The 24,757-nt window shown below is 36.5% G+C and overlaps 1 protein-coding gene across 4 annotated transcripts; it reads right to left on the bottom strand.

Moving 5' to 3' along the window:
• Positions 1-884: 884 nt before the first annotated feature.
• Positions 885-24,635, bottom strand: LOC135692162 (uncharacterized). 4 transcript variants are annotated; one of them, XM_089112025.1, is made up of 14 exons: positions 23,867-24,635; positions 16,298-16,363; positions 14,296-14,645; positions 13,182-13,278; positions 12,394-12,462; positions 11,885-12,012; positions 10,986-11,072; positions 6,738-6,824; positions 5,693-5,761; positions 5,112-5,183; positions 4,772-4,901; positions 4,538-4,590; positions 3,898-3,948; positions 885-3,265 (listed from the first exon to the last, which is right to left on the bottom strand). In XM_089112025.1, exons 1-14 carry the CDS (start codon positions 24,045-24,047, stop codon positions 1,133-1,135), a joined length of 3,573 nt encoding a protein of 1,190 aa, XP_088968151.1. In that variant the 5' UTR covers positions 24,048-24,635; the 3' UTR covers positions 885-1,132. The 4 variants fall into 4 exon arrangements, with proteins under 4 accessions (XP_088968151.1, XP_065066289.2, XP_065066290.2 ...); XM_065210217.2 differs by lacking the exon at positions 23,867-24,635 and adding an exon at positions 21,984-23,317; XM_065210218.2 differs by lacking the exon at positions 23,867-24,635 and adding an exon at positions 17,764-21,917.
• Between the last annotated feature and the right edge of the window lie 122 nt (positions 24,636-24,757).

Below are 24,757 nucleotides of genomic sequence, written 5' to 3'. Positions count from 1 at the left end.
GCATGACTCTGCTTCTTGGAATATTTGTAATATGCTCTTATCTTTGCTCTGTTAAAATCTCACGACGAAATTTTGTTGAGTATAGGCTATAAAAGAACAAAATCTTTAACGATTTTATGGTTCAGTGAGGAGAAACTTGCTGCAAAAACGATTAGTAGAAAACCAGGAAAAAATTAAGAAACGCCAATACTCAACGCATATAATTAAGAAATAATTGTGAAAAAACTAAGATCCCAAATGTGAGTCGATGATTTGCATAAAACTTTAGACGCAGCGAATAAAAATATACTTCCCTCTTCTAAGTACAGCATCAACCAGTGGCGTAGCGTGACCTTTCTCGCTGGGGGGGGGGGGGGGTGTAGGAGATGCAAAACCTGATTCCCTTTTTCCTTGAAACCAAAGAAAATTTATACCCTTTTCCCTGAAGTCAATATATTAAGATTCCCATATCATGATTCCCATTTTTCTATCTTCTATGTCCTAGATATATATGACAAAATTGAGCCCCTTTCTCAGAGATATTAAAGAGACGGGTGCTTACACTTGACAATGAGAAAGGACCCACCGGGCAACCACTCCCCCCGCCCCAATCAGGCAAATTTTTTCGAATTTCGGGCCCATTTGTGCGGGCAAGACCCATTCAAAGAATGTTCCCTCTCTTACAAATATCTTGACAGAAATGTGTTTCACTGTTTGCAGCTGCGAAAACCATGTAAAGCGAATTTTGTTGGATTTCCTAGCGTGACAAATTAAATATAGGAACCCAATTTCAAAATGATGTGTACAACTCATTTTTTTAAACAGATGCAAGATCCTAAGGTCTTTATTTTAAAATGAATCTATCAAGCGCGGCAGCAACGAACGACCAAGGAATCAACTTGAGGTCCATGAGGTGGAAATTCTGATGAATGGAAGTGCTGTTTACTTCACAAGAATAGCGACTACAATTATAGAATATTTACAATGCGATGCAAAACTAACAATTCAAGAACTACATTTCAAGGGATTACCTATTCACGTTAAGGCAAACTAAATCGCTATTAAATCTAAGTTGAAAAATTGCATGCGTATTAATTCTGCGATCGGATCTCTAGTAGTAATACTATCTACACGTTAAAGATTGAAAATCAGTTTACAAGAAAAATACAATTTTCGCCTCTCGTACATTTCGGTTGATTATTGCAGACTTTGTCCTACGCAATACAGGCCCAGTGTCTTTTAGAGTTATATCGTCCACTATAGCAAAATCTTTGCTGTGGCCTACAGTTGTTCCATTATTCAACTTTTGCTTGTTATTATTGCTCGCATCTGAACTTTCTAAGTCAACTTTTAATGGCAAATCCTCAGCAATTAAACCTGGTTTTAATATCACAGCTTGGAGCCCCTCGGACTTTGTGCGCCTTCGCTTCGTCGCTGCATCACCAGCATGCGACTCAGATTTGGCTCTTGCGACCATCTTGTGAACATCCTTTGCCAACATTGCTTTTACACTGACCTTCCTCAGACCTCTATCGGATTTGAATGAATTTCGAAGTGAGCTTCTGTTTCTGGTTAATGAACCTCGCGTGCCACCTCTGATAAAGCTTTTAGTTATATTCTGGTTAACATCCTTGTTTGATTTACCTTCTATTTTTGAGCTGCTATCTTGTAAAGAACCTTTTTGGCTTGCTCTTTCTTTTAGTGGGTCATCTCGTTTTATTTTCATTTGGCTTGCATTATAAACCTTCTTGTTAATTGGTGATTCCGAATCTTTCTCTATTTTTCTTTGCTTACCATCATCAGAATTTGCACTGAATCGACTATTTTGCGGATGTGTTTCTACCTTGACACTCAATTCATTTCTAGATAAGGAATCCTTCTCTGTACCAGAATCTTTACTCTTCTGAATCGGCAATATTCTATTGGACCTCTCGATGTTTTCCTTGACTTTCTTTTCTTTTTCTGATGTGTTGAGGCATTGCTTGCCATCTGGCATTTTCATTCTGCATCGCAAAGTTTTCAATTCTTTAGCTCGCTCTGTGACACACTCCTGCTCATTTGGTTCCTTTTTGTCACTTGCTCTGGCTATTCTCTCTTTTTCCAACTTCCTCCTTCTCAGTTTCTCTCTTATCTCATCCCAGTGAAAATCGTCATTGCGCCCTCGCGATTCAGCCCTAGTTGGCTTCGCATCAGCAACTAATACCTCTTTTTCTTTCTGTTTCTTAACTTCGTCATAACTATTAGCAACAGAGTACTGTTTGCTTCTCAAGTCCTTATCGTTTTCAAACTTGCTTACAAAATCCTCCCTACTGAAGCGATTGTCTTTGTCTGACCCATTAACCGCTCCAGCAATGCTATTTGAACCCCTTTCTCGCTCCAATACTTTCTTCACATTTGAATTTTCTCTGACAGGAGATAACAAAACTTTTCTCTTTTCTTCTCGTTCTTTAGAATCATATCTATGGTTTTCGTGGGATTGTGGTTTTTCTGTATCTCTTAAATCTGTTGAATGACTACTTTTCTGTTTATCTTCCTTTTTTCTTTGGTTAACAAAATCTCTATATTTAGAGAGATCCGGCTCTTTAGGTCTCTCTTTTTCGAGTCTCGTTAGCTCAGATTTCAAAAACTGTCTTGTTTTGGGGGTAAGTGACCTGCTAAACGAGCCATACCCTTCATCATCGTATTTTGATGGCGTCAAAGACGAACCCTCGACGATCTTGTCTTCGTTGTCAAACTTCAAGCGAGATCCTTCGATCACGCTGTCTCTATTGAAAGTCTTCGAACGAGGGCTTTCAAAAACTCTGTCTCTACACAGACTAGCGTTTTCTGAAGACACATCCCGCGATGAATTGCGAGAGTGCCGAGTTCGAAATTGAAGGCCGTCTTGACTACCGTTCGTAACATCAGACGTGCTGCTAGCGATGCTGATACTTCGACTGACTTTTCGAAAGCTACTTCTTGCGCTAGAGTTACGACTGCTCTTGGCGCTGGAATTACGACTGCCTCGAAAGCTCGAGTTTCGACTGCTTCGCTTGAAACTAGGCACCGAAGTCGATCGCATCATTGCACGTGAGCTGTTTTTTCGGGATAAAACTTTTTTGGACAAATTTTCATTTGCAGTCATCAGATCTTTAATAAACTGGTTTAATGTCGAGAAAACGTTCATTGGCTGCGACTTGTTAGGGTCAATGCCGAAATAAGCTGTGAGATCTTTCAAATCTTGCTGAACTTGTCGCCGCTTGCGTTTTAAATGATTCAAGTCAAACTTCCCTTGTCTGAGGAATTCCTGAAATAAAAGTTTAATTGAAACGAATATCGAATGCCGATAAGACGATCAAAAATAGTCAAGCACTAAGAACTGAACCAACTCAAAGCAGAAGATAAGCTATCTGCCAAATTTGTAAAGGGTGCTTTGGAAAAAATTTGTATTGACAACTGCATTAAGTGTTTTTTTTTCGCTGCCATCAAATATATTAAAAAAAACCAAGACTATTGATATGTTTACTCAAGGCAAAAAAATTCGCTAATCTCTATTTGTGTCTAACCTGGCTTCTGAGTTTGTTATCTAGTAGCGGCAAAGATATTACAATCAAGTTTCAAGATTTAGGCCTGTTGTTGCCAAAGAATTCATTAAAGATAAATTTCCTAGTATCGAGTAAGGATTAGCTATAGCTACTGTTTGACTAGTCTTTCATTTAGTAAAATGCTCGAAGCCGTATAAGCAGAGTTGTAAACGGTACGGTGTACGGTTTTAAGTTGCAAGCCCAAATTTTACGCTTTATAAAATCGTCAGGCAATTTTTCTAATAAGGTTTTATGTAGAATATGAATTACTATGAAAATAAAAGAAATTATAATGAATTTTCAAATCATAAGATATCAAATTGAAAACTAATGTACCAGTTAAATCGATTTTTACCTTGAATGCTTGGCTTTCCTCGATAATTGAATCCAATTCCAAAGCAAGGGACTTGAATGATTTAAAGAAAGGAAAAGGAAATCAACATCATGGTAGGAAATACGACATACCAAAAGGCATTTCCAAAAAATTATACTATCCTCATCAATTTGAGAGGAAGATAAATCAAACGCAAGGGCTTAAAAATGTGATTCAGGAACTCAATGTTATTAATATAAAATAAGGAATTATTTACTTATTTTATCTTGGTATTTGCTATTATATTACCCAAAGTATAATATTGTGTTTAAAGCCAATCGTTGTAACGAAATATGTTTTTTTCTAAAGAACTGACGCTGGAATATAAGCTAAAACAAAGCAGCTGGAAATTGGTTAATAAAGGAAGGACTGGGTTTTGAAAACAACGAAAACTTAAACTACAAGGTGCCATGGTCTATGGCAAGGCAAGGTGCTATGCCAAGTCTCCTTTTGGTAAATGGATGCAGATATACATTCCCAATTCGAAGAAGTTTTTCATTGTCTTTAGATTCTACAAACTATTGCCTTTAAAACTATCTTTGAAAACTAACTGGCAATATTCTCAATGCCTATTGAATTTTAATGATATCAGTTTAAGATTGATAACTGAGACAATACTTACCCCATATTCAACTGCCAACTCGGTCGAATCTCGGTCAATATCATTCAAAGAAACTGAAAAAAACATTAATGTTACATAAATATGTCCGTTCGGAGCCTGCAGTTATCAAGAAAACTAAGAACACTAAACTTTTGAGAAAGGTATAAGCAATAGGTATTAACAAATTTTACATAGAAATTAACTCAAGGCTGCGGGGTAATATTACAGAAAATTGAAAGGCATCGTTCAAATTACCTTTGACAGCTTGCTGTAGGGTAGGTAGCTCCTCTGCTAGTTGAAGAGCCTCCGAATCATTTGTTGTCAGCTTCTGAACGAGGTACATGAGAAACGTAGTGTCTCCATCTGCCGATTTGAAGCAAGATGCCTGCAAAAAATTCCATTTGAATTCAAACGAATAAGTCAATGTTTTGTTTCCATACTGCCTTATTAAAGTTTGTACTATCAAGTGAATTGAACAGACTGCAAAAATAATGACAATATAAAGTCTATATGTTGAACACGTAGATCTTCTAATATCTTAATTTATGAAAATAAATCAAGTGATATATATAGATAGGAAATGCTTGGAACGTACTGATGAGAGAAAGTCGATGTTGAATGCTTCCGTCGAGCTGTTGTTCATCAACCTCCCTAGAGACAGTATATACTGAAAAGAGAATGCACAGGTTATCAGGCCTACATAGCTATACGTATAAAGCTTTTCAGGGTTATATCATGACATCTTTATATTGAAGGAAAAGCACTTTTCACGACGCTCTTAGTCAAAACCTACATGGTATAATAAAGAGAATATTGTATTATTAAATATAGCAAATGTCGCTGAAAGTAAGTAGTCAAAACATAGAAGCTATTAGTGAAAAAGTAATCCCGCCTCTATCTAGCATGAAATCCTTTCCTCTTTAATCTTCCATTGTAAGTTAACTTATCGAAGCAATACTACAACAGATGCGCTGTTGCCAGTAGCCTGACTGGCTGAAAAAAACATTATTATATATGCACGAGTTTCAAGTGCCAGTTAAGCAGTTCAGGGTTTATTAAACTGATTTAACTTTTGCTGCGTTTTGAAATTTCTTTCCATGCCTAATCCAATGACAGTTATTGCCGTGCCTCTTTATGGCAAGCCAGCCAGGAATCATATAAAAGGTGATGTATTACCAACAAGGCAGTTTCAAGTTTATTGCTGTGTCGTATCTCTCTTGCTGCATCTCTTACGATATCGAGATTCTACAAAAGAAAAGCTAAACAAATGACGATCAAATTGGCTTCAGGGAAGACACTAAAATGGTACTGGTAGCAATGCTGTCTTCATTTTTAATGATGCTGTTTTGCAACGCTAGATAGGCAAGATGTAAAAAATTTCTAGAAATCGGGCTAAGAAGGTTTTTGCTACAAATGATGAAAAATGGCTTTTTTGGTCTTCAATGCAAAATATACTAATATACGTACTGTTTTACGGTTTTTGACCGTACTGTTTTACAGTTCGATCTTTGCGAATGTCTCACTAAATGAAGAAAGGATCAAGCTTCGTCTTCGGTGGAGATACATCAAGATTATACCGAGACAGGTTTGTCGTAATTTTACAAAAGATGCTACAAAGAACTAATTTGAAGACAGTTTGACTTGGGGTAAAGAGGGTTTACTCATAAGTGCCTGTAAATAGCTCCCTCCCACTTTTATAAAGGGGGCATCCGGCAGGGCCACTTTTACAAAAAACAGATGTACTTTCCATCTTTAGCGAGACTGATTAAATGATATCATTTCAAGATAAACAAAAATTGCAAAAAGTGAAAACAGCAAACATTGATATCAAGTATGTTGCTTTTCTTTGCAGCGCAAATCTTCTATAATTGTCAAAGCATATCATTACATCATTTCTCTTGTTTTCAAAACCTTGCCCTTGACTCTCCACACTGGAAATCATTTCATTTTTTTCACTTTATGCTATTCGAAACAAATACCCCTTCAGCTATTTCTAATGACACAATAAATAAACAATTAATAATTAAGATACAAGTTCTATTAAATGATAGTTTTCATAAAGCTTATAAACAAAATGTAAAATATTAATATATAGGTCGCTTATTGTGACAAGGAAGCGAAGTAGAACTATGTCTCCACCAATTTAATTGGATACTGCCTTGAACACTTAGCAAGTACAGCTAAAAAAAATCATGAAATGACAATAGATCAAAAAACTTACTTGGCAAATTGCATTTACTCTGTCATAAAACGAGCACTGAAAAACCATTGCCCGGATCTTTTTACGGTATTCTGGCACGCTCGATAACTGAAAAAAACAGAGGCGTAAGACAAGCACAATTTTACGATTATCGTATTCAGCATTCAGTAATTCTGCATAAATTATCCCAATCAACTATTTTGATTACACTGTGAAAAACCCGCATATAAAATCCATGGATGTTTGTGCAGGGCCTGATCCTAAACTGGAGGGGCCACTAATGTAAAAAATGTATCTTCTTACTCCCTCTGGCCCCACTTGTGGCAAAAATTTTGCTGACGCTGTTATACTTGTGCTCAATGTTTTCTATGTAATCTAAAGGTTTATCTATATAAATAATCTAAGATATTTGTATTCCTTTATTTAGCGAGAAATGGGTCTCGAGGCTCTTAAGTAGCAGCTAATCTAAACGGGTTCTTACCGTAAATCCTCCCTCGAAAAAGCCCCTCAAATAAGCCCAACCTTTGAGCTATAAATTGCCAATAAGCCCCCCCCCCCCTCAAATAAGCCCCCGCTGCTACCGTAAATCCTCGAATTGGCCCCCACTGCTACCTTAAAAACAAGATCTATTAGTTGAAAGGGGGGGGGGGTTCGACATATAAATGAGTAGGTTCAATTGACCATGTGTAACTTTCTCGGTGACCTGATAGCTAAAATCGAGATTCACGCAGAAAAGATCTGTTAGGGTTAGCTTCGATCACTCGCTGCCAAAAAAAGGCTTCTCAAAGAAAATTTTATCTTTTTAAATAAAGAAGGTAATGAAGAAATCCTGAAATCACTCTTGCCCTTATCTGTTGAGAGGCGAAAAAGTAGGAAATCTTGCAATGGTCACTAAATTTTTCGTAAATGCCTAAATTTATTTGCAAAAGACTAAATTTTTTGGAGGCGAATAGAATCTCATTTCCACTTTTCTTCATCACAATTTCTTTTTCCACGATAGGGTATCTACGAAAGATGAGTTTCACAGCGTTTTACAAAGTGTCTCCTAAAAAAGCAGACCCACAGAGCATCTTTTTTTTCCTCCAGGCAAATTCCCCCTTGGCTATGCTTCTGGGTGTGTACCAAATGAGTGGAGCACAAAATGATAATGCAATGCTTTATGATTCAAGAAGGGCTATGGAGCATTTCAAAGGGCTTGGGTGTTCTACGGCAGTCTAGATAATGTAACAAAAAGTACCAAAAGGGTTATGGTCTTCATCTTTTTAGGCAGTTTCTCTATCCATTTTTAAAAACCTCAATGAAATTTGAAGACCCATAAGGAAAATGCTATTTTAGAGGCAATAACAGAAAACTCACAGAAAAGTTAACAACAGTCTCGTAACTTTAAAACATATCAAGCAGAAAGTGATGACTTGTAAAATTAAAAAAACAGATTTGAATACTTTTTTTAATATGTTCAACAAAAACCTAAATATTATTGCTACACAGCTCAAAGAAGTCACACAACTATACGAAAAGAATTTAGAAAGCCTGGGAAAGCCAGTATTTGAAAACAGACCTCGTTGGGACATGATAAACTTATGTCTTTATGTCATTCAATGCTTTGGTTTTCATATCTACTCAAATTTACAATAACATATAATAGGGTGATTTAATATTGGCTAAGAGTCGTATCAACATTTCATTGGTATCAAGTAAGGTGGTCAGTGTATTGTCCAAAGTTTTTGAAAGATGGGAGTTTGCTTAACGCCAGAAGCACGCGCTTGGGTTTAAGAAAGAAAAAATCTGAGCACTGAAAAATAATCTGCTTGCTGCCATCAGGGCTGAGGGCAACCTTCGTAGCTAAGTCCCTATTTACACTACACAAACTAACCCGGGTCCTTGAGGTGGGTTAGTTCAAAACTAATCCAGGTTAACTTTTCAATAATGTAGTCTAGGCGCGAAACTGGAGCGAACCCAGATTAGTTTTTATGATTAGCACGCGCACTCTTGCTTGAAACGAAAAAGGCGACAAGCAAGGCTCTCCGTTCACTTGATATTGCTTGTTAACCCAATTTTGCCCCAGGTCAGCGCTTACACTACAAACCAAAACTAACCCGGGTTAAACTAACCCGGGCTAACGTAGCCGGGGCGAGCCTGGGTTAGTTTGTGTAGTGTAAATAGGGCTTAAGAGGATGCAAACTGTTTTGCTTGGATTAATTTCAAATCAGATTCATAAACTCTATCCAGTTCAGTCATGAACCTTGCTTAAAAAATCTCTTCGAAACTAAGCATTAGTTCTATGCAGTCATTTTTGTAACGAAAACTCCTGAAGTTTTTACATTGCGGTTTTCACAAATGGCCTAGACACAGAGAAGGAGTTGAGCAAACGTTCAGTCTTCATTTCTCCGTCGGTGTAAGACCAAAGCTTTTACAAACGAAATATGACCAAGCAAAAATCTTATCTGAGAGTATCTTGTGACAGAATTTTAATGGAGCAGGAGCACGAATGATTTATTATCTCTACAAAACGTTTGAATTCGTTGCGAATTTTCTTCTGGCAGGTCACATCTATTGATATTGTCTTTCTCCATTCTGCGATATTGTACTGTTTTCCTCTCTAGCGCGTTGCAAAACAATGTACAAAGAAATGTTCACAATTTTACTACTGATTGAAGTTTCTACATCTCCTACCTCTAATGCTTTCTGAATAGCCATCATAAGTCCATTTCTAATATCACTTGAAGTTCTAACAAAGCAGTCCAGCCAAAAATGTAGTTGATATTCGCCTCAGAATACAACAGCTTTTGAGGCAATCAAATGACAACACGATTGGTTGTGGTACCATAACTGGCTTTCATAAACCGGCGATAAAGCTCTCTCGTTTACATGGTAGTTCTCCCTGTCACCAAACAGTTTTTCGCCCAGAATATGAATTACTTCCACCATTATTACAACGCCGAGAATGATGATGACACAAACAACAAAAGTAACAATCATTTTTCCAGCCTTTCTCTTTACTCAAATTCACTTTCTTTACCTCACAGACATGCAGTAAATCCGATCCAGGCTACAGGTTGTATTCCGAATGCCACTGGAACTCATTCATACTTTCTCAAACAAATCATGCAGCAATGGCCTTGTAGGTTTTGCAATGTTTTGCGATTTTCTTTTTAACGGGGAAAATACTGAAAGAATTCATTGAACGGTTGAAAGAGTTTCTCATATAAAAGCTAACCACAATTGTTCCTTCTCAGTTTCGAAACAACAGACAACGGCTGTATAAAACTTATTACTTGATTAAACACGCCGTTTTGCAGATATTTAGCGATGTTTGTCATTGTTCAGGGCCTCCTTCCCCTAATTAAATGCATATAACAGAGCATATCTAAGCAGGGTTTGGGCCCTTTTCTTGGAGCTGGAATTCGAAATGTTGACCTGGATATGAAATTCTGCGGAGCTGTAAAATTTAAACAAAACAATAAAGAAATGCTTTCTTTTTAATCATTTTCTCATTATATTTCGACCGTCCGAAAGAAATAGTTCGACTGTACTGATGATAGAAACTGTATTGAGCAGCTGATTACCTGAGCCGTAACTTTTGCTATTCAATTGAATTGTAAGTCATAAAGGTTTCGGTTTGCGAACATTGAGCCAACACTCAGAGCCACCGAGAGGGGAAGGGGGCAGAGTAGGCAAATTGCCCCAGGGCCTCGAGGTCTAAAGGGCCTCATAAAATGATGAATTTCATTTGAAGAATGAAACTAATCAACGAGACAATGTATGCCTCTAAAAGTAGAACATTTCAAACCATTACGAGAAAATGACTGTAAGAAATATTCTGAAATTTATCTTAAGCGACTTTAAAGGGCGTGGCCGCCAAAATTTTTCTGATCGCTTCGCTCGCAGGGGCCTTCGCTTCTAGCTTTGCCCTGAGCCTCCGAAACTCGCGGCGACCCTGCCAACACTTGTAACAATTTGATGAAAATATTGAGTGGATTGGTTTGTATTTCCTCTGATATAAGTTTGGTTTTTAAGAGTGATTAACGCTCAAAATACAATGATGATTTTTGGAGCTTGAAATTTTCTTTAGTATAAACATTGTACATACAACAATGTACTGTGAAAGTGATTAGAAACAGTAAACTATGACGAGCAAAAAACTTGGAAGCAAAAGCGGCCTACTCTAAATATAAAAAACGCTATCATATTTCTATCTAGCTTTATGTAATATATATGAAAGTGAGTTCAACTGTAAGTATAATTCTGAAACAATGCAAATTATCTTACCAGCAAAGAGAATCTCTCTGGGTCTGTTAATATTTCGGACCCCATGGCTATGTTGGTTGAAGAAAACTTGCGCATCAGTGACGTTTCCTGAAATTCAAGAAAAAAAACATTTAGAACTCGGAGAAATGCAGGACACAGGAATGCGAGGAATAATCAAAATGCACAAAAGACTGTGACATAGGGACACTGAGTCATAGAAAAAGATGGCGAGAGAGAACTGGGGAGACAGTTTGCAAAAATTAGAAAGACAATATAACGCGGGGAAAATTGAAGAAACAATATAACGTGTACAATGTGAAACCCAAGAGCTACGAATAGATAGTTAAGGAAGATATGGCTACAAAATGAAAGGGCTTTAAGAAGAGAAAAAGGACCAGAAAAGGGGGAACAGAAAAAGGACCAGAGAAGAGGGTGTGTAAAGAGAAAGGGTCAGAGAAGGAGAAATGAAATAGAGGAAGAGAAAGGACAAGAGAAAAACCATAACGAAATTTGAATTAATAGAGGATGAGACATCATAAAGGAGAAAAATAAACCAAGAAAGTTGTAAAATTATGAATGGGCGTAAAAGAAAACACGTGATGACAGACGACTGAAAAGAGGCTGCTTTGATAAGCGAGTAAGAAGCACAGGATGTTAAAAGAAGTGAACGCGCCAGCTAAGCAAAAGTGTGAAGTTCGGACACCACATTTTAAGTTGATCAGGACTGTTATGTTGTTAGGTCAATTAGTATGTTGCTCGAACTTAGTCTTGTTTTATAATCTCAGTTTACGTGGGTTAATTGCAGCTCTTAGCAACATAGTAAAATGACGAAAAGCATCAAATATTTTCCGAATGGATATTTGAAGAGCGTTTTGAGAACATGTGTTCGAGAAACGTCGAGTGTATCATGAAGTATATACCTCAGTTTGGTCTGGAAGAAAACTTTCCATCGAAGTAAGAAAGTCAGCTTCGATCAGCCCAATGTCCACATTATTGATGGCATTGAAGAGGTTGTCAGCACTTAACTGGTGATGTGCCAACGCAATAGCTGTAATGGAAATAATAAATAGTAATTCATTGTTGAAATCTGAAGGCCTACATGCACCCTTTAACGTTAAGCAAATAGAATAACGTCAAAACAGCAAATATCGGAAATTTAAATACAACTGTAGCCAGTCAAAGAGTCATTTAAAATCCGATATCCAAAGACATTACTTAATACATCCCTTATGAACAAACGTTTCTTCATATTACTTAATGTTCTTAAACTTTAAGATTGAAACACTTAGAGAAGCAAATCAAAGAAAGAGAGGCAAGAGTAGAGAGAAGAGGCATTTACAGAATGTCGTTTCTTCGGCCAATTGTAAAGATTTCTTTCGTTATTTTCTACGGACAAATGAAGGATTTAATTTGGAATAAGCATAGTTACATATGTTCAGTTGCTTCTTGCCCCCAATGGTTTGGATTTCTTCTGACATCGATGCGACTGGCGACTGTGCTGCAAACCAAATCAAATAGATTCTTGTCATTCTGATACAAAAAGGGGGATTTGAGAAGAGAGTACCACAATTTATGGATGTTTCATGCAACTTTGTTTCCCGGTTGCAGCTATGCCTGCCATTCAGAAAACCATGAAACGACTTGTAGTCTTAGAAGCAATCTGGAGTATAGGATCCAGGTCATACCCTCACATAAACGTATACTTTCCACGTTATACAAACATGTTAAACAGAGTAATTTTCATTAAAGAAAGAAGAATCTTGTAAAAATAGGGCACTGATGGAAGATTTTGCGTTAACTTGAAGATGGTTTAGCCTGAACAACTTTCGCCTGGAGGGGAAGAGAGTACTAATAGTATGTAGTTCTATTTTATTTCTTTCGATAAATGTCCCCTCTCTCCTAACTAAGATCTCTGCTGCCCGCGAATCTGCTACAACAGCATAGCATTGTGGTCCACCTCGAGCCGGATGGCACAACAAAGGAAATGTGCCTTTTTGCAGAGCTTGCTTCTGGTTTGCAAGAAACATCAATGCAATCAATACTACAGTATGTTATGTTTCCGCTTTTCCGTGCTTTTTCCATCAATGCATTGATGCACTAAAAGACATCAATTTCAAGTTAACAAATTCACGTCTTTGAATCTGGAAACATGCATATTGCAGTCTTGTATAAAGACAAAAAATTACCCAACCGGTAAATACCAACAAGATATATTACCTGAAAATTTTCGAGATTTCCGAGGTTTTTCTTTAAATAATTCAAAAACTTCATTCCTGTCAATAACATCAACCAGTGAAAGCAGTTGCTGGTTCACCTAAAAAAATTATGAGGTTCACTTAAAAATATTTTGATTTTAACCTATTTAATGGCTTAATGTTATCAGCTGATGCAGTATACCAAAACTGATGGAGAGATATCACATTGTAAATTAATAAGAGTTTTGTCTAGATATCTGTAGTGACGTAAGCAACATGTTCACAAGGACAAACACGTGTGACGAGAAAAGAATAGTGCATAGCCCTGGACTGCGTTTTTGGTTGTCTCAAGAACGCTATTGCTTGTAGAATATGTTGGCATCTACATATGGCTACACTGAAAACTCTTTTTTGGTTGGAAGTCAGTGTTAAGTAATGGGAAAGGGTAATATTATGTATTCGTAGTGAGAAAATATCTTTTCTTGGTGCCTGTTGCATCAGGAATCAAGAGCCAACATTTGATTGGTATAATGCCCACTAAATGCGGAATAATCATGAAAATTTATTCTATCAAAATGTAGTGGACAAGCTCAGCTCGTACACTGATATTTTTAACCAATGTATTAATGTTAATTGAAATATTTCGGTTTATTTTGGCTTGTATTTTGCGATTATTCTCTTTTCCTATCCGAATTAAATTGTTTTTGTAGGTAAACATTAAACATTTATATAGCAAAGCCTTTTCATAGCGGGCAGAGTAATCAAGCTAAAAGGCAAGGAGCTAAATTTTCATTTTGAAGAAGTTATCTATGACTAAGTTTGAACTGGCTATCCATTTTCTGCAGTTACCTACGCTTAGCTTTGACATTATACAAGAATTCTGAACAAAAGAGAGGGAATATATGTGTAGGAACGTTTCTCCCTCACTTTTCAGAATCAGAAGTACAGTATCTATTTGCAGCTCACGGAGTACCTTTTTGCCGACGTGTGCCCCCCTTACCTTCGAAGTAATGCTTTCCTAAGTCTATGGTTTGTCAATTTTTTGAGGTATCTGTTACCGGGAGGTGTCTATCAATGAAATTTTCTCTACATTTAAGGTAATGAAAATATACACATACAATGAAAAATATACATACTTTCTCCCAAACAGTATTCTTCAAATCAATTTTCAATTCCTTCCAGCTAAGTTTCTTGCATTTTGGCTCATCGTTTTCTTGTTCAATTTTATTCTTGATAACTGGGCAAGGTGGAGGTGGAGGGGGAGGAGGTGGGGGAGCCGTCGCTGGCCCAGGTGATTTTGGCACTACAGTCGTAGATTGGGGGTACTGGGTTGATATTTCAATCGTTTCGCTGCTCTCCAAGGCATCATCATCATTGTTAAAGTCGATTATCGTCGCTTGCATAAGCAGTCCTATCGGCTTGAACACGGCCCATTTCCCAAACTCCAGCATTTGAGTAAGCGAGGGCTGCTTTGATCCAATAAATGCTGCAAAGAAAAATTGTCTAGTTAGTAGAGTATTTATTACCAAAATTAGTATTTCACAATAATGGCCGTCAAACTAACAAATTGGTTGGTTGTAGTCATAGTAAAATAGTGGAAAAATCATCATGGCTTGATGATAAAAAAGATCAACAATCGAAAGAAGCTGTTTTTAAATTTCTGAGCATCTTAAAAGTAGCTTAACAGCACAAAATCTATCTAAAAGGAGGGCAAAGGCGAAAGAGATGCTAGGGGTAGAAGGTGAAGAACGGAACTGAATAGTTAAAAGTGTCTGGAGACTAGTTGACAGAGAGAAAATTATATTCGATTGAACTTTGTTGAATGTAATGTAATTAAAGGCAATATTATTATGCAATGTTTTTGAAAACAATCTTTTATTGGTACAAAACTCAAAAATGGCTTTGAGAAAAGCAAACATGTTGAAGACAATATTATAGAAGGCAATATTACTGAAAGCAACATTATTGAAGGAGATATTAAAGAAGACAATGTTATTATAGGAACATTATTATAAGCAATATTACAAAAGGCAACATTATTGAAGGGAATATCATTGAAGGATATATTAATGAAGATAATATTATTGTTGGAAAATTATTGTAAGCAATATTATTGAAGGCAATATTATGGAAGGCAATATTATTTAAGGCAATATTATAGAAGGCATTATCATTGAAAGAGATATTAACGAAGACGATATTATTAAAGGAAATTTCATTAAAGGCAATATTACTGAAAGCAACATTTTTGAAGGCAACATTACTGTAAGCAATATTATTGAAGGCAATATTATTTAAGGCAATATTATAGAAGGCATTATCATTGAAAGAGATATTAACGAAGACGATATTATTAAAGGAAATTTCATTAAAGGCAATATTACTGAAAGCAACATTATTGAAGGCAACATTACTGTAAGCAATATTATTGAAGGCAATATTATGGAGGGCAATATTATTTAAGGCAATATCATAGAAGGCATTATTATTGAGAGAGATATTAACGAAGACGATATTATTAAAGGAAATTTCATTAAAGGCAATATTACTGAAAGCAACATTATTGAAGGCAACATTTCTGTAAGCAATATTATTGAAGGCAATATTACTGAAAGCAATATTATTGAAGGCGACGTTATTGCAACGAACTCATTGCAGCTGGATTATGATTCTACGCAAAGTAAACTGAGGTTCTTTTGTTATTTACTCAGGAAAATTTTAGTAGTTCTTACATCTTTTTAGAAGTTTGCGGTAATGTCGGGTGTATAGAGAATAAGACCCGTTGTTTTTTGATTCAATTAAATTCAACATTCAACATTGAATATTTTGAAGATAGCCAAACTCCGCCTACATGTTTAAACGACATAAACATGCAGCAATAAAAGTTTAACTAGTGAACAGGTAGTCAGTAAAACTATTTTGATAGAAAACGTACACACATAGCAAAAGCACATGAAGCTATATGATGTTTAATATCTTGTTAACTGGTGACGCTCATACGATGAAAATTTCATGTATTCTTACTCCAGACAATATTATAAAAGACAGACAGTAGAGACAATGTCGCGACGAGACGATACGATACGACATTATCATAACACCAACTCGTGGCAAATACATAAACAGAGCAGAACTTACTTTTCCATACTCCGTAACGATCAAGATCGTCCTTTGTTACCATAAACACCAACATGATGACGAAACCTGAAGCAAAAATGTCATTAGGAGATCTTTTCCATGAATCTTGAACGAATTAGGGGATCAATTTTTAGGCAATAATACCTCAACAGAGTAAGCTTATATTGCTCAAATTCTTCGTCAAATGTATTCAGAAATTTCTACAGCAATGCCAACTAGATTATTAGAATAATGAGATCTTGCAAGAACATTAACTTCAGAACGTTGCGTTGCTGACTTATAAATGTCTTGCCTATATCGTCGATTTGACTAAAGAACTTACCTTTGCAAAACTGGACACATTTGCTTTGGTTGCTTTGTATTTAAAAAACTGGTGCAATTGTACACATACATTCAACAAGAGGAAAAATCAGCTTCATGCGCGATTACTTAACGATTAACTACCTGAAACCGTTGTTTTCTCTAGGATTCACGGTTCAGTATGTTGTTCAACGCACATGGGAGCCTGGTATTCTTATGTCATAAGTTACCAATAGCAACAATAGACGCCTGCGCAGAACAGATAATGAGGCAGCGGGAGGGAATTCTCATCTAGGTAGACAATTATTGCCGCCAATTCAGGAGCCTAGGCAGGCACATGGAAGGGGTTTGTTAAGGTTTCCATGGAAGACTGCGAATGAAATGGGATAGCAATGGTGTCATGAAATTATGCATGGTTTTTAAAAATAACAGTGTACTGTCTTTTCATAATAATCAAGGTACAATTAAGCACAGTTGCCATCGGATAAAAACTGGAAAGAATCAGGAGGCAGTATTAAACCCTTTATAAGCAAACGATTTGGCTTATCTTAGACTTAAAACAAACTTAAATGCATCTCCAAAACCCTAAGTGGTGTTTTACCCTTTCCAGATATCTTTATGTTCAATTCAAGTAAAAGTTATGGTATATACCAAGCACAAATTGAATGTCTACATTCGGTTGCAGTGCAGTTGATTGACTTTGGTTACAGGTTTAGAATATCCTCGTGCAGTCCAATGAAAATCAAACAATTGCTCAGAGTTTTCAGCTTGAACAAGAGTCTGTTGTTAAATGATAAAGTGAACGGAATGAATGAACAGCGACTCGTTGATAGTGTCTACATTAAGAAAAATCATAGAAGCTTCCATGCATTCAGGACGCGTGCTGCTGCGTGAGAATTTGATAGTCTGAAGCTCGAGTTACCGTGGGAAACTTTTAAAGCACTAAACTCAACAGGCGAAAAGCTTATTTTATCCAGTCACGATTAGAGTATATCAAACGCTTGCTACGCCGAGAGATCATCAAAGATCTGACGCAGAAACACTGACAAACAAAAGATATGCTTACATACTGTTAAAAGCAGTATCAAGCAACAAAATAACTAGAAACAGTTATAGGCAAGAAAGTGCATTTAGATTGTTGATCAGCTAGAATCCTGCAAACTTACTTCGTTTCTCGGCAACTCAACAGCAGCTGAAGCTAGGCCATCATCAACAAAAAACCATAATTCATCCCAAGCACCCGCACTGACAAATTAAAACAACAATATTCGTCCGAACCACTTAATAATTTATGCCAGCATCATAAATGATGGAAGAAGACAATTTTTGTTTATTGTGAAAGGATTCAACTGGAAAAAGAAGGCTCCTTTCATAACGGAGCATTGACGAGTGTTAGTTAAGAAGATAAAGATCATGAAACCTGTAATTCAATGCACCATTCATTGATTAAAGAAATAAAACAATTATTTGCCTATAAAAGATTTTCAAACATTTAAGGTATGACTTGTGGCATGATAATTCTCCCATTGGTCAATAGAGTAAATCTTAACCACAGAAGGAGTCGTCTCCCTTAAACAACATTTAATCCTGAACAAGATTTAACTCTTAAAGCTTTCCTCATGCCAGTGGCATTTAGGCTGAGACTTAAAGGAAGTTTGACACAACGCTTTTCCTTTTCTGTAGTAACTTAACCAACCTCCATTGTATTGCTTTTGTTCTACAGATAACTTTGTATCTTTTTCAACAAATGTTAGGGCTGGTTGATAACATTATGGATATAGTGGCCATAAGAAACAAAATTGATGAAAAAGTGACTTTGATACGCTGTTTAATGTGGGAGGTAACAGTACCAAACTTGTCATTGGAATAGGGTTGAAGGCCAAACGCCCCATCTCCTTCTCTGAGGACCAAGAGTATAATATGAAAACATCAAGAATAGCAGGAGAAACACGAAAAATAAGAATAAACAAGTTCTTGACAAGGAATGATGTCGGTTAAAGGAATAATGTTGAACCTTGGAAACGCAAGAAAAATCTAGTACAATATTCTAGACAATACTTTTTCGAGTTGACTTTTTCGGGGGATGGAGAATGTTCAACCAGAAGATAGTTATGCTACCAAATGGAATCTGAATGCATTAAATTGACAACAAAGAGCTATTAATGAAAATTGGGATACATAGAGCCCAAATGTCGACCGTTAAGGATAGTAAACAACGTCACTCCAACATCAGGTCAAGTAGGTTCTTTGTTTGAGGTGATAATATATGACAAATGACAGCAGCATTCCAGAAGGCATTTGGGATGCCCATCATGGGCTAAAGCATTCAAAGAAGATATGATTCTGCCTTAACTGCAGTTGACAATGCTAACGTGACATCACATCAAGCGTTTCCCGAGTTAACCGAGAGCGAGATCAAAATGGCAGTTTCTCGATTGGCTAATCCGTATTCAACAAACCAGGGTCTCCGACGAAGGGGGACTGGGGGGTCATGTAAAACAATTGAGCTTCACCCTATCTCCATTTGCCAAGCTGTGTTGGAGCCCATGCAAACACCAAACAATAATTCAAATTTGTTGACAATTCTCCCAGAGACTTTGGACGAAGTCATAAAGGGGACGGCGTTCCAACAAACACGTTTATATGGGTGTCAGTTTCAGCCAAGTGAAAGAAAAGTGGGTTTTACCGATAAACATGAGATAATTAAGCTGCTATCAGGCCACAAACCTCCCAAATACCCTTCGATATCGTCAACTCAAATAATGAAATTGACGTCAAACTAACCGAGCTAGCAACTCTTAGTTTCACTCGCAATTATTGAACTGTGCTGTCATTGACAAACGATAACAGAAATGCAAAACATACAATCTTGCAAAGATGAGTGGGATAAGATCTACACGGTTAATCTATGGTGAAGCAAATGAAATGAAAGTGATACATCAGCTCCGTTAGTAATATCCTTAAGGTTAGCCAACACGAATAGAAAGTGAGACGTGGTTGAAAGGTAGAATTATCATTGAGGTAACATGGTTTATTGATGGATCGGGTTGGGGTTGGCAAGGGTTAGCGAACGTAACTCAATAATTGAAACAGTTGAGAGGGTTTGCAGCACGACCTTCCATTCAAAGAAGCGCAACTCAGTTAGGCCAAAATGGCTGCTCAAATTGCCAATGGTTCTAAAGTGATCCCTGTCACTTACATACCTGTCGCTTGCAGCTTTAAGAATGGAGGTCTAATGAAAACAAAAAAATGTGGCTGACAAACCTTCATGTACATCAACTCAAGCAAAATAATCACTGAAGAACGTCAGAAAGCATCTCGGGCTAGTAAATGTTTTTATTTAAAAACAGTGTCACTGAAAATAACGTTAAAATCGATTTGGAATCAACTAGCAAATTAAACACCTCTAGGGAAATATCATCACATTTTAATCGATCTTAATGATATTTTTTGACTGTTTTAACGTCGACAGGACATTCTTACAGCCATTATTTCTTACAAGAAAAGATGGGGACTGTATCGAAAAATGGAAGAAGATAATTATTTTTGGAAGTTTAGCCCAAAGGTCTTCCTTGTAGTTTACTTTTAAGCTAACCTTGGCAGTGTCTGACGGAAATGGTCTGGAATCAATTAAACATATTCGTCAAACTTGGGAAACTTCAAGGAAAATCTCAGCCTCGAGGAAGATCCCTTACTTGACTTGAATTCCCTGATATGATATCAGAGTTCTAAATACAACAATACTGTCTACCCTATGGGATAGGAAAGCATAAAGTGGGACGAAGAAATGTAGGGGCAAAAGTTTGTCATTTGTGAAGATTTAGTCATTTTTCACGGAACAAATTCTCGAATAAGTCGTTTTTACTCATACTTCAATTGAAAGCTTGTAATAAAATCTTAAATAAAAAAAATCAGATTAACTACCAACAAACAAAAAAATAAAATAGTTTAACATGATACTTCTGGTACTTGTCCGGTGAAAAGAAATTGAGGAAAAAACCTGTCTGGTAGCAATGAATCGAGAAAAATTTGGTCACTTGCGAAAATTAGAAACTTTCCCCTGATATTTTAGTCCCTGGTAAGGTATATTTGTTAGTGTGCAGCCACTTATATAAACATGCAGATATAGATAAAGTAGAGATATTGACACCGTGTTGCAGATGAAGATGAAAATACATATACCTTTTTTATAAGGAACCTACCCCAAGGCCTAGTGCCAAATGTTCCTTATTCGTAGACCTCAAATCATCAAATTGTAGTACCAAAAGTTCCTTAATAGTTCCTTTTTTTACTACAATAAGCCTTAACACTTAATAGAGAGAGAGGGGCAAGACAGCATATGCGGGAACTACTCAATGAAGCTCTTGACACACGAATAGCAAACAATCTATGCGAGTATTGGCTGCAGATGAGTGGAACCAGCTTTTTGGTTCTTGATGCTTGCATTTATACAAATTTCTCATATCGAAAAGTTCCTTAGGGATTTCGTTTTTAGTAGTATAAGTTCTTTAAATATTTCGACCTTCTAAATGTAGGCTCCTTATAAAGTGGTTCCTTATAACAAAAAGCGTGTAGACCATATACAGATACATTTTTGGTGTATAGAACAGGACGGTTCTAAGTTGCAACGCCGAGATTCACGCTTAACGCTCCCATATATACAGTAAGTTAAAGGTGCAAAAGTTTCCAAGTTGCGTTCTAACTACTAAAGACAACGTGTTCAGGCTCGAGCATACCAGTGATTTTTGGTAACTGATTTTCGAATTCCTACATGAAAGGATAAAAATATGAGACGAAAAACTTGATCATCAGCACTTAGGTATATCATTAAAAGCAGAAGAGAGCTGTTGATTGATATTTTAGCAAATTATGTCTAAGAGAGAAATCAAAACAAGCGATTTTAAAGAAATATATGTAATATTTAATTTGTAAAGGAGTTGTCAAACAGTTAAGATACCCTTGGTACTTCTCTAGTAAAATCAGGGAACATTCCACACTTAAAAATGTTTCAGAAAACAAAATAAGGCCAACAGGCTGATAGTATTTCTACGCATGCCAATTCTAGGTTGTGTCTACAAGGCAAGTTGCATTGGAATAAATTTTCGGCAAACCTAACATTTAGGAAACCATTATGACAAAGTTGTTATAACATAAAGACATGAAGTTTTGTCACAAAATCATAATACATAAAAAACTTTAATAAGTGTTTTCGTACAAAAAGGGTGAAAATGGTGTCGCTTTTATGGTGTGAAAAAGCCAGTGAAATGATGGTAGAGTTCGCAAAAAACCTCGACATAAGCCTTTCGAAATACCCATAAAAAATTTTAAGGAAAACAGTGCATTTTACAACGCAGCAGCTTCGTAGAAAAATGAGAAGGTACCATACCAGATATGTATGTAATGTCTTCCCTGGAAACCTGTAATTTCGCTTCATCAAATCGAAACACGATTTAAAAAAAGCAAGGCCTATGCGATCCGTTCTTTGCTCAACCACAGAACATTACTGCATTCAATTGGATCAACAGACAGATTCGATGAAAAGTGGCTGCTCTCAAAGGTTCGTAAGCTTTTATTACAACTCAAAGAAACTGACACTGTGTTTATAAGGCGATTTTGGTTTTAAACCGTAGCTTTAATCATGGATTAGGTCAGACCACTGCATGACAATTTGATCTTGATTTTTGGCTCTGTAAAACAAAAGCCCAACAATGCAATTCCTTTAACTTCTAGAAATGTCTAAAATTCTTTTGAATGCCGACTTTGGTTAGGTTTTATTGCAACACTTATTTAAAGAATGTTCTACCCTTAAATGCAGATCTTGGAGAAACACTTCGTTGCGCCACCAAGAAATCCTTTCCAGGCCTCTCACAAATTTCCAGAAAGCACAGAGTTAAGATCTGTAAACTGACACTTCAAAAGGACTTTGCGGGTATGTGTAGAAAAGAGGCAAGACCGCTTTGGTTACACGATGACCCCGAATGAAATAAAAGGGCGGTATGATGTATCTATGGACAACAACAATTCTGCCTTTTCGTTCATAATAAAGTGGTTTTAGTGTCGTAAACCAAGTGAGTATATACAGCACTTAACGTACATGGAAACAAACTTGAAGATACTAGGGATAGGGAAAACATTGGGCTAATCGTTTAATCAATAAACAAGGTGTCGTGGTCACAAAAGCTGAATTCGAATTCCACGTCTCCGCAGTTCATCCCCCAGCCATCCTTACCCATTTGAACGTCAAGAAAAGCTCCACAACTACCACAGCATAGGGTGCAATAACATTAGAATGCCTTAAGGAGATAACCGTTAACCGGCCTTAATCCATCGAATAGCAACGTTTCTGCAATCATAAAATAACTTTCCACGCAAGGCATACTCAACAGTTACATGAATTCAGCTGGAAACGAGCGTAGAAAATCTTCAGAAACTCTGACCGGTGACAGAAAAGTTGTGACGTCATAACTCAGCTTCTTATCTTTATGCAGCTGATAAAGTGTGAACACCCAACTTACGTCACAGCTGAGCTTCTTATGTTATGCGTAGATGACAAATGTGTATATGACTAACCAACTTGAAGGAGAAAAGAGAAATGGGCAGTCTGCAGTAGAATTCATCCATGTACACAGATACACTCATTTTCTTATAAGAAACTGGCTATAAGAAACGAGTACTGGACAGTCAGATAAGATTAAGAAACTTCAGTACTTGAAAGAAAAAAAATTAAGAAACTATTAAATCGTGATAAATTTGAGAACAACGAAATTTTGTAAAATCCAAGAACAAGATTGCTCTGTTGGCCTAGAACTTAAGACACAAGGGATAAAAATATACTTCCAACATCCTAATACAGCATTGGAACGGAAGCGAATCTCTTGGCGTGATAAAAAAGGTCACGAACTTTTCCTAACATCATTTATGACATCATAATTAAGAAACTCTTAAGAAACATGACATTTATAGAGTATTGAACTACATCGAACTTAACATCGACCTCATCATCGAACTTTGTTTCTTATAAAAAAATGAGTGTATATATCTTTGTTTTCCAGCGCCTGTTGTTTCAGTGAACATACCATGACAAGGGGCTTGAATTTCCAAAGTTAATACACACAAACACCCTCTGGCTGGAGCATGGTTATAACTTGCCAACCTCATTTGAGTAAGAAGTGTGCCCTTGCTGACATATTTACTAGTTAGTAAAATAATTAATAAAGCTTTGCAGGTCGTGTCTGAATAGAATATTATCATTGAATAGAATAAACTCACCGATTTCAGTAATAAAAAATATCGTTGCAAAGATGTCCTGCAGACCAGCAAAGTCGAAGGCAATTAATATCATTAAAGTTCCAATCGCCAACCCTATCTTTCGATCAAGCCGCATTCTGCTCTGAGAAAATGAAAAGTAAGATCCATTATTAAAATCTCCCCTCTTCAAAATACATTGCATTAAGGTGTTTTCCTACGAACTCGTAAGTACGTTCGCGAAAGTAAATCGAAACGACGAGCGACTCAATGATTCGAAACTTCGAACGGCGTCGCATTTGTCGAAATCAATTACAAAGGAAATAAAATTCGTTTTAATTAGAAAATAAATTCATGGTAGACGGAACAAAGGCACGATAATTTGTGTACATTTTGACAAATTTATGTCTGTTTTTCAGACAACAGTCACAATACTTATCGTTACTGCTTGGCTGTAAAGATGAGATATCAGAACCAATCAAAATTAAATGGTCTTACCTTTAAGGGAAATATGGGTAAATGCTTAATTGAGAAATGACTTGGCTTTCAAGAAGGTCCGTGTTCATTAGAGTTAATCTGTGATGGATAGAAAGGCTGGGTATTGCTGAAAAATGATAAAGGCACATGGATACGCACTTGTTGAGGTTCATAGAGATGGGAAGAGTTTTTAAGTTTTGAACGAAAAGCTTTTAAAACATTTATTAAGTAACGAAAATATAGTTAGCAAATAAATTTAGCACCAGAATGAAAATGTAATAGTTTGATTGTTAAAAAGACTTTTGTGTTTTTAACAATCAAACTATTTTATTTTCATTCTGGTACTAAATTTATTTGCTAACTATATTATCGTTATTCTGGATGAAGTACCACATGCAACGTACATATTCAATTGGATTTATTAAGTAAACCTTTCTG

Source organism: Rhopilema esculentum, chromosome 13 (genome assembly GCF_057945365.1).
Source record: "Rhopilema esculentum isolate cy_ngs chromosome 13, ASM5794536v1, whole genome shotgun sequence".
In the NCBI taxonomy this organism is placed as follows: domain Eukaryota; kingdom Metazoa; phylum Cnidaria; class Scyphozoa; order Rhizostomeae; family Rhizostomatidae; genus Rhopilema; species Rhopilema esculentum.
This window is presented reverse-complemented; position numbering and strand designations above follow the sequence as displayed.